Here is a 12,719-nt window from a genome sequence, read left to right on the forward strand (position 1 = left end):
TATGATACAAACACTGTATATACTTTTTTTGCCCATTTGAAATTATTTTGATGAAATCTGCTGGACTTTTGATAGTTTGATGAGTTCAAGACATGTTATTTTATAAGTAAAATATAATTTGATGTTTGAATGTGAGGAATATGACTGATTTGTCCTCCTCTACTTGACCTGTATGTATTCTGTAATACAATGTTAATCAAGCGTAACGGCAAGTCATATATACCTATTGCGCTACGACAGTACATGCGTACACAATACATAGTACATACAGTGTGCAACAGTGCGGCTTACCATATCATGATTTCACCGTCAGAATCTTCTTCCTCCAACGGCTGGATGGTCAAATTGCCCATAAAAAGAAGGTCTAACGCCTCTTAGAAGTATTTAGCCATGATAATATGTGCTAAATAGTTACCGTTTCAATTACGTGAGTGATTGCATTGACCCTAACTACACGAAGCATATCAAATGTGGTTGACCGAAATTCTATACCTTAGAAATGCTCGAGTTGAATTGCTAGGGATTACTCACAAAGTGTAGGCGCTATTGCTAAATCGTTTCTATGTAGACAGGCGTTTCAGTGTGGCGCTTCTGGAGAGCTAAAAATCTACTCTGTAGGGTGAGGCATTCTGGAGAAATATTTTCGGAAATCTTACAGTGTTTTGGCCCTAAACTTAGACCGAAAAATGTCATTTTTGACATATTTTCCACAAATATAGAGCCATCTCTCTACATATGCCTGTGAGGCTCCTGATTTGATTCCTTGTATGTATTAGCTAGTTGTTTGAGATACGGTCAGTTGACTTGAAAGTTTTCACTGTCAAAACAACCGGTTTTTTTTATGTAAACAAATCTTTGAAGACAAAAAAAAAGTCCATGTGGCCCCCTCGGAAAAATGTTGTTTATTGATGCAGGCTGTCTGATGTGCAAAATAAAGCTATAGGAAGCTCCCTAGTGTATTCCTATCTCGAGTAATGATTTTCTAAACACATGGGGGTTTCAGTGCTAGAATTTGTACAGACATGGCTTTAGGTACAGAATTAATGTTGATATGTTGTAGACTATTTAAACATGTATATATTTCTATCAGTCAAGGTTGTACCCAGCAAACACAAAGCGTTATCATAACATTTTTAAAAGAGCCTCTAAAATATGTTTTTATAACGTTTAATGTGGTGTTATAAAAAACGTCCACATAACGTGTTTATGAGATATTAATGTTATATTAATGTTTTAAGAAAAATTGTTTTGAAATAATAGCCTGAAAACGTTTTTGTGACATATTTATTACACCACAAATAACGTTATCAAAACAAAAAGACGAAACGTTTTAATAACGTTTTAAAAACGTTTTTGTGTTTGCTGGGATAATTCAATTGCACAGTGGTAATCATCTGAGTGTCATTAATTTAAGTGGCTGGACTATGTAGTCTAACATGCAGAGACCATTGTTAAGACAGCTCATGTCGAAATGCAATACAAAAACACGATAAAACACATGTACAATGTTGTGGCCTCTAATAATACGTAGTGAAACTTACAAGGAGTTAGAGTTTGTCATGGCAAAAATGGTGCTTAATAAAGACAACAAGGATGCCATGCTGTTTTAATAAACACATTTCAGATCCAAAAAGTGTAACACAATTCAATTAAAGACACTGTGGCAATGGTTTCAAAGAAAGAGGCTCAGGTGAACTAGTAAGCATGAATCCTCCCTTCTTCCCTTGCATACCTAACATCTACATTTACTGTACCTTCCCTGACAGTCGAGCCAGTTGTTTCACTGCTAGTAGTTTGCATTTTAGTGGTCTCCACAGTTTGCTTGAGTACATATTGGTAGCTATCAGTAGGTCAAAATACAGGCCATAAGTTTGTCTCAAGAAGAGATGATTTTTACCATGAATTAGCAAAGACAGTACAAATTAGGCCTAGGTGTTCAGTGTGTACGTCTGAAAGGTACAACATAATATGATCACAAACGAGTATATGTGCTTAAAGTGATGCAAAGGAGAAGCAATGTTGTGGCCTCAAATGATATGAAGAATGACTTACAAGGTGTATAGATGTTTGTCAAGGCAAAAATGTGATCTAATAATATCAACCAAGGATACAATGTTGTTTATATGAAGTCAAAGAACATGTTTTGGTCCAAAATATTAACATTTAAGCCAGCACTGAGGAAGCAATGTCATCATCAATTTAGCTTTAACTGCGTTTTCCATAGCTTTTAAAGCGTACCTATATCTTATATAGCCAACCACCTTGGAAATTGAATAGCCAGAAACATCACAGTACTAGACAAAAACTGTTTCCTTTTACTATAACTTTTCAAGATTAAAGGTCTGTTCGAAGTCATCCTTTCACTGACCCAACAGTCTTTCGTAGTTTTTGATATTTTCCTTACATCATTATGATTTAACGTCGTCACAAAAAAAAAAAAACCCTTTTCATCCTGAACTAACCTTATCAGATCAACCTCCAAAGGTGTAAACAACATTTCGATAAAGGCAACTAGGCAGTTGGTTTGAGGGAAACTTGTCTCAAAAGAAGCTCATGTGAGCTTGTAAAAGCCTTCAATAATCTGTTACCTACAACTTCAAAACTTTTATTTTACCTCAACTTAAACGTATATAATCACCGACATTACCTTGCTCTTCGTTTGATTCGGAAGTCCCGTATTGACGGTTCGTGCATTTAAAGTGCCCCCGAACTCGAGAATCGTCAGCTGTTTAGATGAAACAAAACCAAAACTGAAAGTGACGATGTGAGGGAGATTTTAATTTGGCCGCAAACTTCATCAGAATACTAAGAAAATTTCGCTCAAAAAACAGATGAACAAGCTGACATCCAAATGTGTGGTAGATGACATCAACACTTTCACTTTAAAAACGATCGAACCTGATCAGTTTTCCACTAAACAAAATGATTCATAGTACTCAGACTTTTAAACCAACACATCAAAAGCATAGACTATGACCATATATAATTGATAAACATGACTTTTCGCTCCCAAGTTGTCGTATTGTAAATCTGTGATGTCATAATGATACCTCTAGGATCTAAAATCTGTTACTTTCTTTTTGTTTTTCTTTCCATATTTCAAGGTCAATTGTTAACAGTGGTGACACTGAACCTGAAATACCATCATTACAGGTACAGGTCATGTTAAGAGGCTTTCCAATACTTAAATCAATAGTCCGGGTCAAAATTGAAATTTGATATGTGTTTTTAATATATTTTTCAGTCTATTGATATGAACTTGGACTGGATAGGGTTACTAGTTTGTCTAAAGGAGATGTGAAGTTTATAAAATACCAATACCTATATGGTAAATTCACATTATGGATGCATCCAATTGGGAAGTATGAAATTAGAGGTTAATTTTAAGGAAAACAAAACATTATTTATCAGTGTGCAACAATGACGTCACACCTCCTTGCTCCAAGTTCACTTTTGGTACGAAAGGTGGCAACTTCAACTGTCAATATCTCAAAAACGGTACACAGGAATTGAATGCAAATTTCACAAGAATGCTTAGATTATGTTCCTCTTTAACTAAATCTACATGATATCTCCCAAGAGGGATGATATTTTCTTGGCCGTCTGGGGGTATTTTTTCATGACTTTCACAGTATCTCTATCACATATGACATACATATTTATCATGATGATTGAGTTTGTGTCTACTTTTGTAAACTGTGCTGATTTTATGCATATTATTTGTCCTGTGAAATTGGACACTGAAACTTTGTATTTTGTAATGAAGTTTATATGCTTGAATACTTTACAAAGGTACCGTAGCATCAGAAGAACCACGTACATCGTAGATTCCAAAATTGTGAGGTGCCTTTGTATATGAATGGTACGCGTTTGTGTGACAAACTAGTCAGACAAATTTAATTGAGTTGTTCATACTTGCCAGTTAAATATAACACATGGTGAAAGAACACACTACATACAAACAGGTCAGTTTCTATGATGTTATGCATATACTGCAATATGGTGACATTTGTTTATTGAATTCAACATTAATTTGTGACATTGGCCACAAATTGCTGACATTCCCTGAGTCACAAAAAACCATTCTCTGCTCAGGGAAATGTGGACCTTTGAAAATGAGGGATGGGGCGGGGAGGGTGAGGGATGTGCACTCACCCATTACACTCTCTCTATATGGGCCTAACAAAGGTGATGTCCATTCAAAAATAGTAATCTGAGGTTTGAAAAGCAACTGGTTGATTTGTTAACCAAATTTAAACAGATGAACTCAATATTACTAACATAAACTTAAACTGAAATATGGCAACATTTCTCTATTTCTTAGAGCCTGACTGTGCATAAATTTGATCAAAATTAACAATCTAAATAATATTTTTTGGTACTTTTTTTTGTAACACTCACACATTCATGACAAGGTTTTTTTTGCAAAAGACCTGGCCCATTTGTAGATATCAAGCAAATGAAAAATTCTAACAGCAAACATCCAGTTCTGAGTTCCAAAATAGTCACCGACTCACCATGGAGCACATGGCTTGACCTCAACATGGAGCTATATACACAGTGAACAATTTTCTCTAAACTCAATGCAAGGGAAACTATTACAAGTCAAGGTTACTGGGGGAACATAGAGAGAGAGAGAGACTTTATGGAATGGTGCTGGCATGGTAATTGAGTTGAACATGTAAACAGAGCAAATTACCTGTACATACTTGTTTTAAAGTTCAGTAATGAACCGAAAGGTCAATACATGTTCTACGTACCAATGCATGCATCCGATTAATGTATTGATAATCGACCAAAACTATAACAAAGACTGGACACCTTGCTTTAGCTTACATTTTTCATTTGCATGTAGTCAAGTACTTTTTTCCCCAAATTATCAAGTTCAAGGTATATTGGTGATAGCATTCGTACAGTGTATGACATTATTAGAAGAAGACCAAACGCCAGGGATTTTTTGAGGGGATTGATTTTGAAAAGGCTTTTGATAGTATTTCGATTAGGTTCATTAGAAATGTACTCCTCCTTTTTAAGTTCGGTCCTCCATAATCCAGTGGTTTGATACTTTTTATAGTGATATTTATTTCCTCTGTTCTTGTAAATGGTATTTCATTTCTATTGATCGTGGTTGCAGACAAGGAGACCCTTTGTCTCCATATCTCTTTATTTTAAGTGTAGAATGATTGAGCATTCTTATTAATAATGATAATTCTATCCAGGGTATTGATATAGGAGGAAGCTGTTATAAACTAGTTCAGTATGCTGATGAATCAACCTTTTTCATGCACGGGATGAAATATCTTTTATTAATATTATGAAACAGCTCGATTATTTTGGTTCTTTGTCTGGGCTAAAAATAAAGCCTAGCAAGTCTCTTCTTGTTGGGTTGGGGAGTTGAAAGGGTCTTTGTTTCCTTTCAATAAAAAATATCATATCTGTTGGAATAAAGATGATGATTTTACACTATTGGGGATTGTGTTTATAATACTAATCTAACAAGTATGATTAATAACTATGGTAATGCACTGACTAAAGTGTTTAATGCTTTAGAGATTTGGGCTAAACGTAAATCTTACAGTGCTGGGTCGCATTACCATTGTTAAATCTTTATTATTGCCTTGTTTTAATTACTATATTATGACGCTCCCATTACCCAGTGCAGAGTACATTAAAAAAGTGCCTTCCATGTTTTTCCGTTTTGTGTGGAAAATAACCAGACCGTATAAGTCGAAGACAATTAATACAAGGATATCCCGATGGGGGATTGAAAATGGTAGTTTTTGTAAACAATGTATTGCTCTTAAGATCTTTACGTTTGGTCGTTTGTTGAAGAGCAAGAGCTCTAGTTTTGTCTGCTGTATTTTACGTAGGTACAATATAAGTATTGACTCTTTCATTGATAATGGGGATTTTTATGTAAAGTTAGTGAGTTCAAAATCTGTTATCCTTTTTGAAAGAACCATTTTTTGAAACTACACATAATTTTATTCATGATGTTTTCTCTACTATTTACAATGATACTACTATGTTAACATTGCCAATTTGGAATAGCAGTTTATTTAAAGTTGGAAATAGCCCAGTATATTACAAGCGTTGGTATGACAAGGGTATACGTTTTATTGGCGATTTGATTAGTAATGGTACTTTTTATAATTTGATAATTTTACTCAAGAGTTTAACATATCAACCAATGTTTTGGAGTATTATGAGCTCTATTTAGGAAAAAATGGAAGGGTTTATCCAATGATATAATTGTAAGGGTTATTTTTCCTAATAATAGTTATATAAATACTCTGCATGCAAGTGGTTATTTTTGTTCTAAAGCAGTTTACAATAGATTGCTGGAGTTTTCAGGTGATGAGCACAAATCCTATATTAAGTGGTACCAGACTATTGATATCAGTAAAAAGGATTGGTCTTTTTATTGTTTTGTCCCTTTTCGGTGTTCGAGTGACGTTAAACTTACATGGTTTCAATATAGACTGTTGCTAGGAATATTCCAACTAACAAGTATTTGCATTTCATAAAAGTTATCACTTCTGATAATTGTAATATTTGTCAAGAATATACTGAAACCATTGAACATATATTTTATGATTGTGCTCACTCGGCTAAGATTTGGAATAATTTACAAAACTTTGCCTAATAATGCAGGTGTGAATATAATAGTTAGAGATATCTCCATAGTGTTATTTTGGTTCAAAGTTCGCTCATGAATTAAATTAAATTATAATATTAATCAAAAGTTACATCTTCAATTGCAAATTACAAACAAATTGATCAATACTTTCCCAAAAAACTCTCTGATATTGAAATGGACAAAGCTATAATCACTGTATACAACATATGAATGTTAGATTAATAATTACATTGTAATCATGCTTTTTTATCGTTCCATCAACTTGTAAGCTACATTCATTGCTCTTGCTCTCTTCATCCTTGTACAACATATAAGTACCAGGTAATACAGGCTGCATATATACTGATGGAGCAGGGATGCAGTCCTGAACATAGCTGTAGCACTAATGTCAAGAAATACCAATGTCAAGAAAAATGTGTGAGTTCGCGACCCGCGAGCATGTCACAATTTATGTCTCTCAAAATTATACGATTTTTTCAGCCATTTGTTAGTTTTGATTGGAGATTTGCTAGTTACCAGATTGCACAAACGATTCATTTGATTTAATTGCTTGGTAAATTGAATTTGGAACACATTTTGAAAGGAAACTGTTTCATAGAATTGGAGGTGACTGCGTCTTTCGGCGTAAGTCAGCCCTTCACTATACAGATATGAGTTCTGGTAATTCTAGCCACCGTAGACATGTTAGTATGGAGCAACGGCAGAAAATCAACAACCTGAAGGAGAATAGCATAGAAATAATTGATTGCTCGTTTAACGCTATTGATGTGATAAATGCTATCTCAAGTGACGTCGGAAGGAAGAACCTTATCGGATTTGTTAAAGTTTCTGGGCAATGAATTGTCACACTTAAAACGTGAAGGATGCTGAATTGTTACAGGAGTCGGGCTTACAAATTGCGTCGTGATGGGTGTAACAAGATATATATTGACTGTAAGTTTATTCAACGTCCCTGTTTTTATTGATGATTCTGAACTAACCGACAAATTAACTGAACTTGGCTGCAAAATTCGATCCGAATGCACCCCTTTAATTCTACAAAGACTTTACCAACATCCTAAACGGGACACGATTTGTAACGGCTTGAATTACCAAACAAGGTAAAAAGTCTACCATACACTATTGTTATTGGAGGCATTCATTAGGGTTTGCAACACTTGCTTGGGAGAGAATCATCTAATGAGAAACTGTCCAAACTATAGATGTAAACAGACACTCCGAATTAAGATGCCCAACAATAGAGTGCTTTAACTTTCATCGCTTTGGCCAAAAGCTTCAACTGCACTGAATATGAAGGAGATTACGAGCAAGGGACCACGGAGGATCAGCAAGACAAATAGACGACAAGAGAATCCGATCAAGGGAACAATGATCAGGCGCGTATCCAGGGGGGCGTTGGGGGCGCTCGCCCCCCGGGTAAGAAAAAGAGGAGAGAAAAAAAAGAGAAGAAAAAAGAGGGGGGAAAAAAGAGGAAGAGGAGAGGAAGGAAGGGAATAGAAAAAGAAGAAAGAGAGAAAAAGGAGAAAAGGAGGGAGTAAAAGAAAAATGCCAAGACACCTGGAAGAGTGGAGAAACAATGACATCATTACAGCGCTGATCCCTTTTCTATACACAGGGTAGCCAGTGACTGATCAAGGATTTCGGAAGGGGCGTGCGCCTCACTCTACCCCTAACATCGTCAACTCCATTTTTGACGTTTCCATTTTGTCCTCTCTCAATAATGTATATGTACATATATACTATATATGGTCTATCATAACGCGTGTGTGTATATGAAACCTGCTATGAAACCAACTGTGGCTGGTCTCGAACTCGACCGTGTCGTCGGGAGCATGACGCATTTCGGGAAGGGGCGACTGTCCCCACCCCCCTTGAGCACATTTTGTTTATGATATCGTTAGTAATTTAAAAAAAATGCTTAGATGCAACTAACAAGGCCGGGGAAGTGTCATTTCCAGCGATCTGGGAGATATTTTCGGCCAAAATTTTCTTGTACGCTTCGCGCCAACACATGTTGGCGCTACGCTTAGATAGTTTGCCAACAGGCTTCGCCCTCACTTGGCAAACTCCTCGCTACGCGCCTGCTCAAATTTGTAAAGCAAACAGCAGATATCACCTTATATCAATGAGCATGAAAATGGTGTTCCAAGATGAACAGCCTCAAAACTGTCTATGTGTGAAGTCATGGGCGTAGGAGCCCAATTTGATTTGGGGCTGTAACGGCTTGCCCGAAAAAAATAACCAAAAATGTTCGTGTTAATGTCAATATCATATAAGCCAGTTTCGGTTTTCACATCGTATGCCATCGATCCGTGAAAGTTGCGCAGTATACCGCGGGATGCTAATGTAAACAACGAAATGTTTTATGTAGATGGGGAAAACCTTTAAAAGTGGGGCTGACAGGTATTGTGGGCCGCGACGTAGAATCACCTATACCAGCAATGATCCACAGGACTTGCGATGAGGTCGAACATGATTTGTGACTGGTGACAATCTTCAAAAAGGTTATGGATGGAAAAAAAACTATTGGGAAATACTTGGTTCTCAGGCAAAAGTGTACATCTGGTTGGTCATTTTTAAACCTGAGAAGTGCCATTTCCGGTGATCTAGGAGGTATCAAAACCAGAAATTTTTCTTGTACGCTGTGCGCCAACCGATGGTGAAAACCTACAATTTCCGCCCCCAAGTGGCAAGGACAGACAGGAACTGCTAATAAAAGAGGCCATGAAAAGTAACTGAAATTACTATTGGACTTAATTAATTACAGTGAAAATGGCAATCAAACTTGACTTTCTACTATAGCCACTATGCTTTTTTAACACTAATTCCACGGAGGACATGAGCGAAAATAATATATCTTGTCAGTACTATGGCATCAATTCTTTTAATAACTCACCACCCAATAAGTGTTTATCATTACTACATCACAATAGTCGTAGTCTAAGAAAACATTTTCCCGATATTGCTTCTTTTATCTCTTTGTTAAATCAAGATTTTTCCATAATTGGCTTTACTTAAACCTGGTTTACAAATGATATATCTCCTCATGTCGAGTCATACATATTCATGTTTCTTTGTTCTTATATGATATTACACCCTCCCTATATCAGTTGTTCACTTGCTCTTGCAATGTAAAATGCAGTTCAATAAAATAAATGGCTTTCAATAATCATTGAGTTCTCTCATATTTAGTGTCTTTACCCAAGTTTAGAGACATAATTTGTATGTTCCTTACACCAGTATATAACACTGGCGACGAAGATTTTCTTATGAAGAAACTTGGGTTCTATCTCTTAGTTGGTTCCAATGTATAGTCCTACATTTGTTATAGTATTGATTAAACCAATGAGGAGTTCGTTAGCTATGAAGTGAGATGTAAGCTTGACAAACAGTATAGTTCTTCTTGGCAAATAGTGTCAAAGACGATAACAATAATGGTTGTAGTATATTTTAGTCTTATTCCCTTTGCCTGTGAACTGGCAGAAAGGAAGGTTGATGAATTCAAAAGGGCAATTAGTAACGTTCAAGTGGTAAAAGTGGCGCAAAATGCAAAACAAACACTGCATGCAGCGACCACAAAATAGGACAAACTGTTACCCGCGTTGTGGACTCGAAGGTAAGGTCATGTAGTACCAAACCAGTGCAAGTTGAAGACTTTTATAGATGTTACTGTGTCTAATGGATCTCAGACAAAAATATTACCAAGTAGATGTAAGAGCCACATTTACCAAACAATCTTTACAAAGGAAGCATTTAGCCTAACTTGAATGTTCATAAACAGTGGCGGGCACAAGACCTATTTCCTAATCTAAATATGTCTCGGAATGCACCATTCGACGCTTATAAGGCTTTTGTGTTTATGGAGGAGGTGGTGCTGGGGGGGGGGGGGATAACTTCAGACTCCTTCAATAGAGTCGACGTCAAAGACACCTGTGCTACCCCCCCCCCCCCGTTCATAGTATTTTGGCTCTTATGCCTCGGAGGACGATGAAAAGTCATGAAGTAAACATAAACTTTTTTTTTCCAGAATCTTTGCTGTTTATAAGTCTAGCCTAATGTTATGTGTAACGCAAAGAATATTGTCTATACCAGGGATGACAGTTGATGACAAAAAACCCTGCTTGCCCGGGCTTTTCATTTTCCTACTGCTAATGAAATTTAAAAATCGAGAAATTTGTGATTTTGGGGGTGCCTAACTGGCAGCGCTGGTTTATATTCCTACAGTCCAGTTGGACTGGAAGTATAGCATATATAGTTCACCTTTGCTCTTATACGAATATTACGGGTATGACCCTGGGGTCGTTGAAGGAAACTCTCATGTAGGGGGTTTGGAGGTCCGGACCCAGAAGAAGAAAAGATAAATGTGACATTATGCAGTTCTGAGGTATATACTTGTAGGCAATAAATTAGGTCTAAACTTATGTCGGCACGGTTGTTCTATTACAGAACACTTTTTTTATTGTACATTCATGGATACTCACTCACATATCATTATTAAAAATTATGCATGTAATGTAAAATTATGCCTACCTTGAGACCTTCCTCCAAGAAGCAAAATGACAACAAGCAGAACATGAATAAGAAAAGGTGATCGACACTGCTTTAATCCTCCTTTCTCCATTTTGAACAATCCAGAAGCGGAAAGGGAAAAACAATCTAAGTTCATCAAATGTGTCTTTTCCTGTGGTAAATTGGTATATATCATATATGTATGTCTTGCCGTCTCTGTGATACTAATAAAGATTAACTGACATTGCCAGCACTTTTAACCATCTTCATAGAGTGATGCCCAATAAAGACACACATGTAGTGACTTTTCATTGGTCATTATGTGGCTGACGTATGTAATGTTTCATGCATATTCAAGATCAACGATTGTGATTATACAATGTGGAAGTTATGTACACATTTAGTGTTCAAATCATTTCAAATATCAAGTGGTAACTCTGGAAGCCGCTGAGTGGTCGATTGGTAGACTATACCTATACAATATGAATATTCAATGAAATTTGCTTAATCTCAATTGGCTGTTTGTCCCTCCAATACCCAGTTAGATTGTGCCAGCTCGTTAGATGTCAAGGGTTAATTATCTTCTTTCATATGACACGTCTTGACAAAAATGTGTTGTTGCTATGCAAAGCAAAGTCACATATTCCATACCCTTCGAGGTTTCTGCATTCTCCGATTGATCAATTTTCCTACTCCTCGGGTACCAAGTTTCTCTTGATAAGAGGACAAAGAATGTAAATGACGTTTTAAAAAACATTTGTATCCGCGTACTTCGTAAAGGGTTTCAGAGATGTTGTGATGATCCTTTATGGTAGCCTATATATGAAAGACTTCTGGTGACCAGTGAGCATGCATATGGCAGTAAAGCCGTTTATAAATCACAACAATATTAGTGTATCAGGAGAACTTGAGTTGTCATGAGACCCAGATCAGCCCTTTATTGTTCTACAGCTAATAGGCAGGGGTGCAACAACTGTTTTGAAGGCCTACTTTGGAGGGGGGGGGGGGATACGATGTTAAAGTTTACATAAGACACAGTAATACCGCCTGAACATTGAAAATCAATATGAGTCCACCGTAATTTTGTTACACTCGTAGCCCCAGTTCCCTGACATTGTGACTATGTAAGAGAGTTTGTTCACGAGGGTAAAACCAAACTACTTAACTGATCCGCATACAACCCCGGTCCCCCTAGCAAGGAGACTGTGACTATGTGTGATCATACCGGTCTTACGTCACAGCAGGAACTTGCTACAGACACCTTGGTCAAAGTTACTATCACGAATCCCTGGCAGAGGGAATCTATACTACACATCAGGTTAAAGGTGGGTGAACCACCTATACTGTTAAATGTTTACTGGTGATCACATGATCTTAGCCAATAAGCTTACAGGTATATGTAGCAGCGCGTGCACAGGATTTCAAAGGTGGAAACCGGAGGGAGAGAGTGAGGGGAGGGGAGGGGAGGGGGAGGGGGTTCTAAAATTCTTCCGACTGATTTAGGCAGGGGGCATAAAAAGGAAACAGTGCTGCACTTGGTCTTAGCCAAAAGGTATGATAACCTCCAAAA

At 36.9% G+C, this 12,719-nt stretch overlaps 1 protein-coding gene across 4 annotated transcripts in view; it reads right to left on the reverse strand.

Moving 5' to 3' along the window:
- LOC139974341 (fibrinogen-like protein A) overlaps positions 1-12,719 on the reverse strand; it is a 196,080-nt gene that overhangs the window by 120,165 nt on the left and 63,196 nt on the right. The window contains exons 1-2 of one of the 4 annotated variants that reach the window (XM_071981394.1): positions 11,171-11,359; positions 2,648-2,725 (exon numbers count right to left, since the gene is read on the reverse strand). The exons of 2 other annotated variants lie outside the window; for them this stretch is intronic. In XM_071981394.1, the coding sequence (XP_071837495.1) occupies positions 2,648-2,725; positions 11,171-11,345 (253 nt within the window). In that variant the 5' untranslated portion in view covers positions 11,346-11,359. Of the gene's footprint in view, positions 1-2,647; positions 2,726-11,170; positions 11,360-12,719 lie in introns of those variants that run through there. One more of the 4 variants, XM_071981395.1, reaches the window with a different exon arrangement.

This window comes from Apostichopus japonicus, chromosome 9, assembly GCF_037975245.1.
Source record: "Apostichopus japonicus isolate 1M-3 chromosome 9, ASM3797524v1, whole genome shotgun sequence".
Lineage (NCBI taxonomy): Eukaryota > Metazoa > Echinodermata > Holothuroidea > Aspidochirotida > Stichopodidae > Apostichopus > Apostichopus japonicus.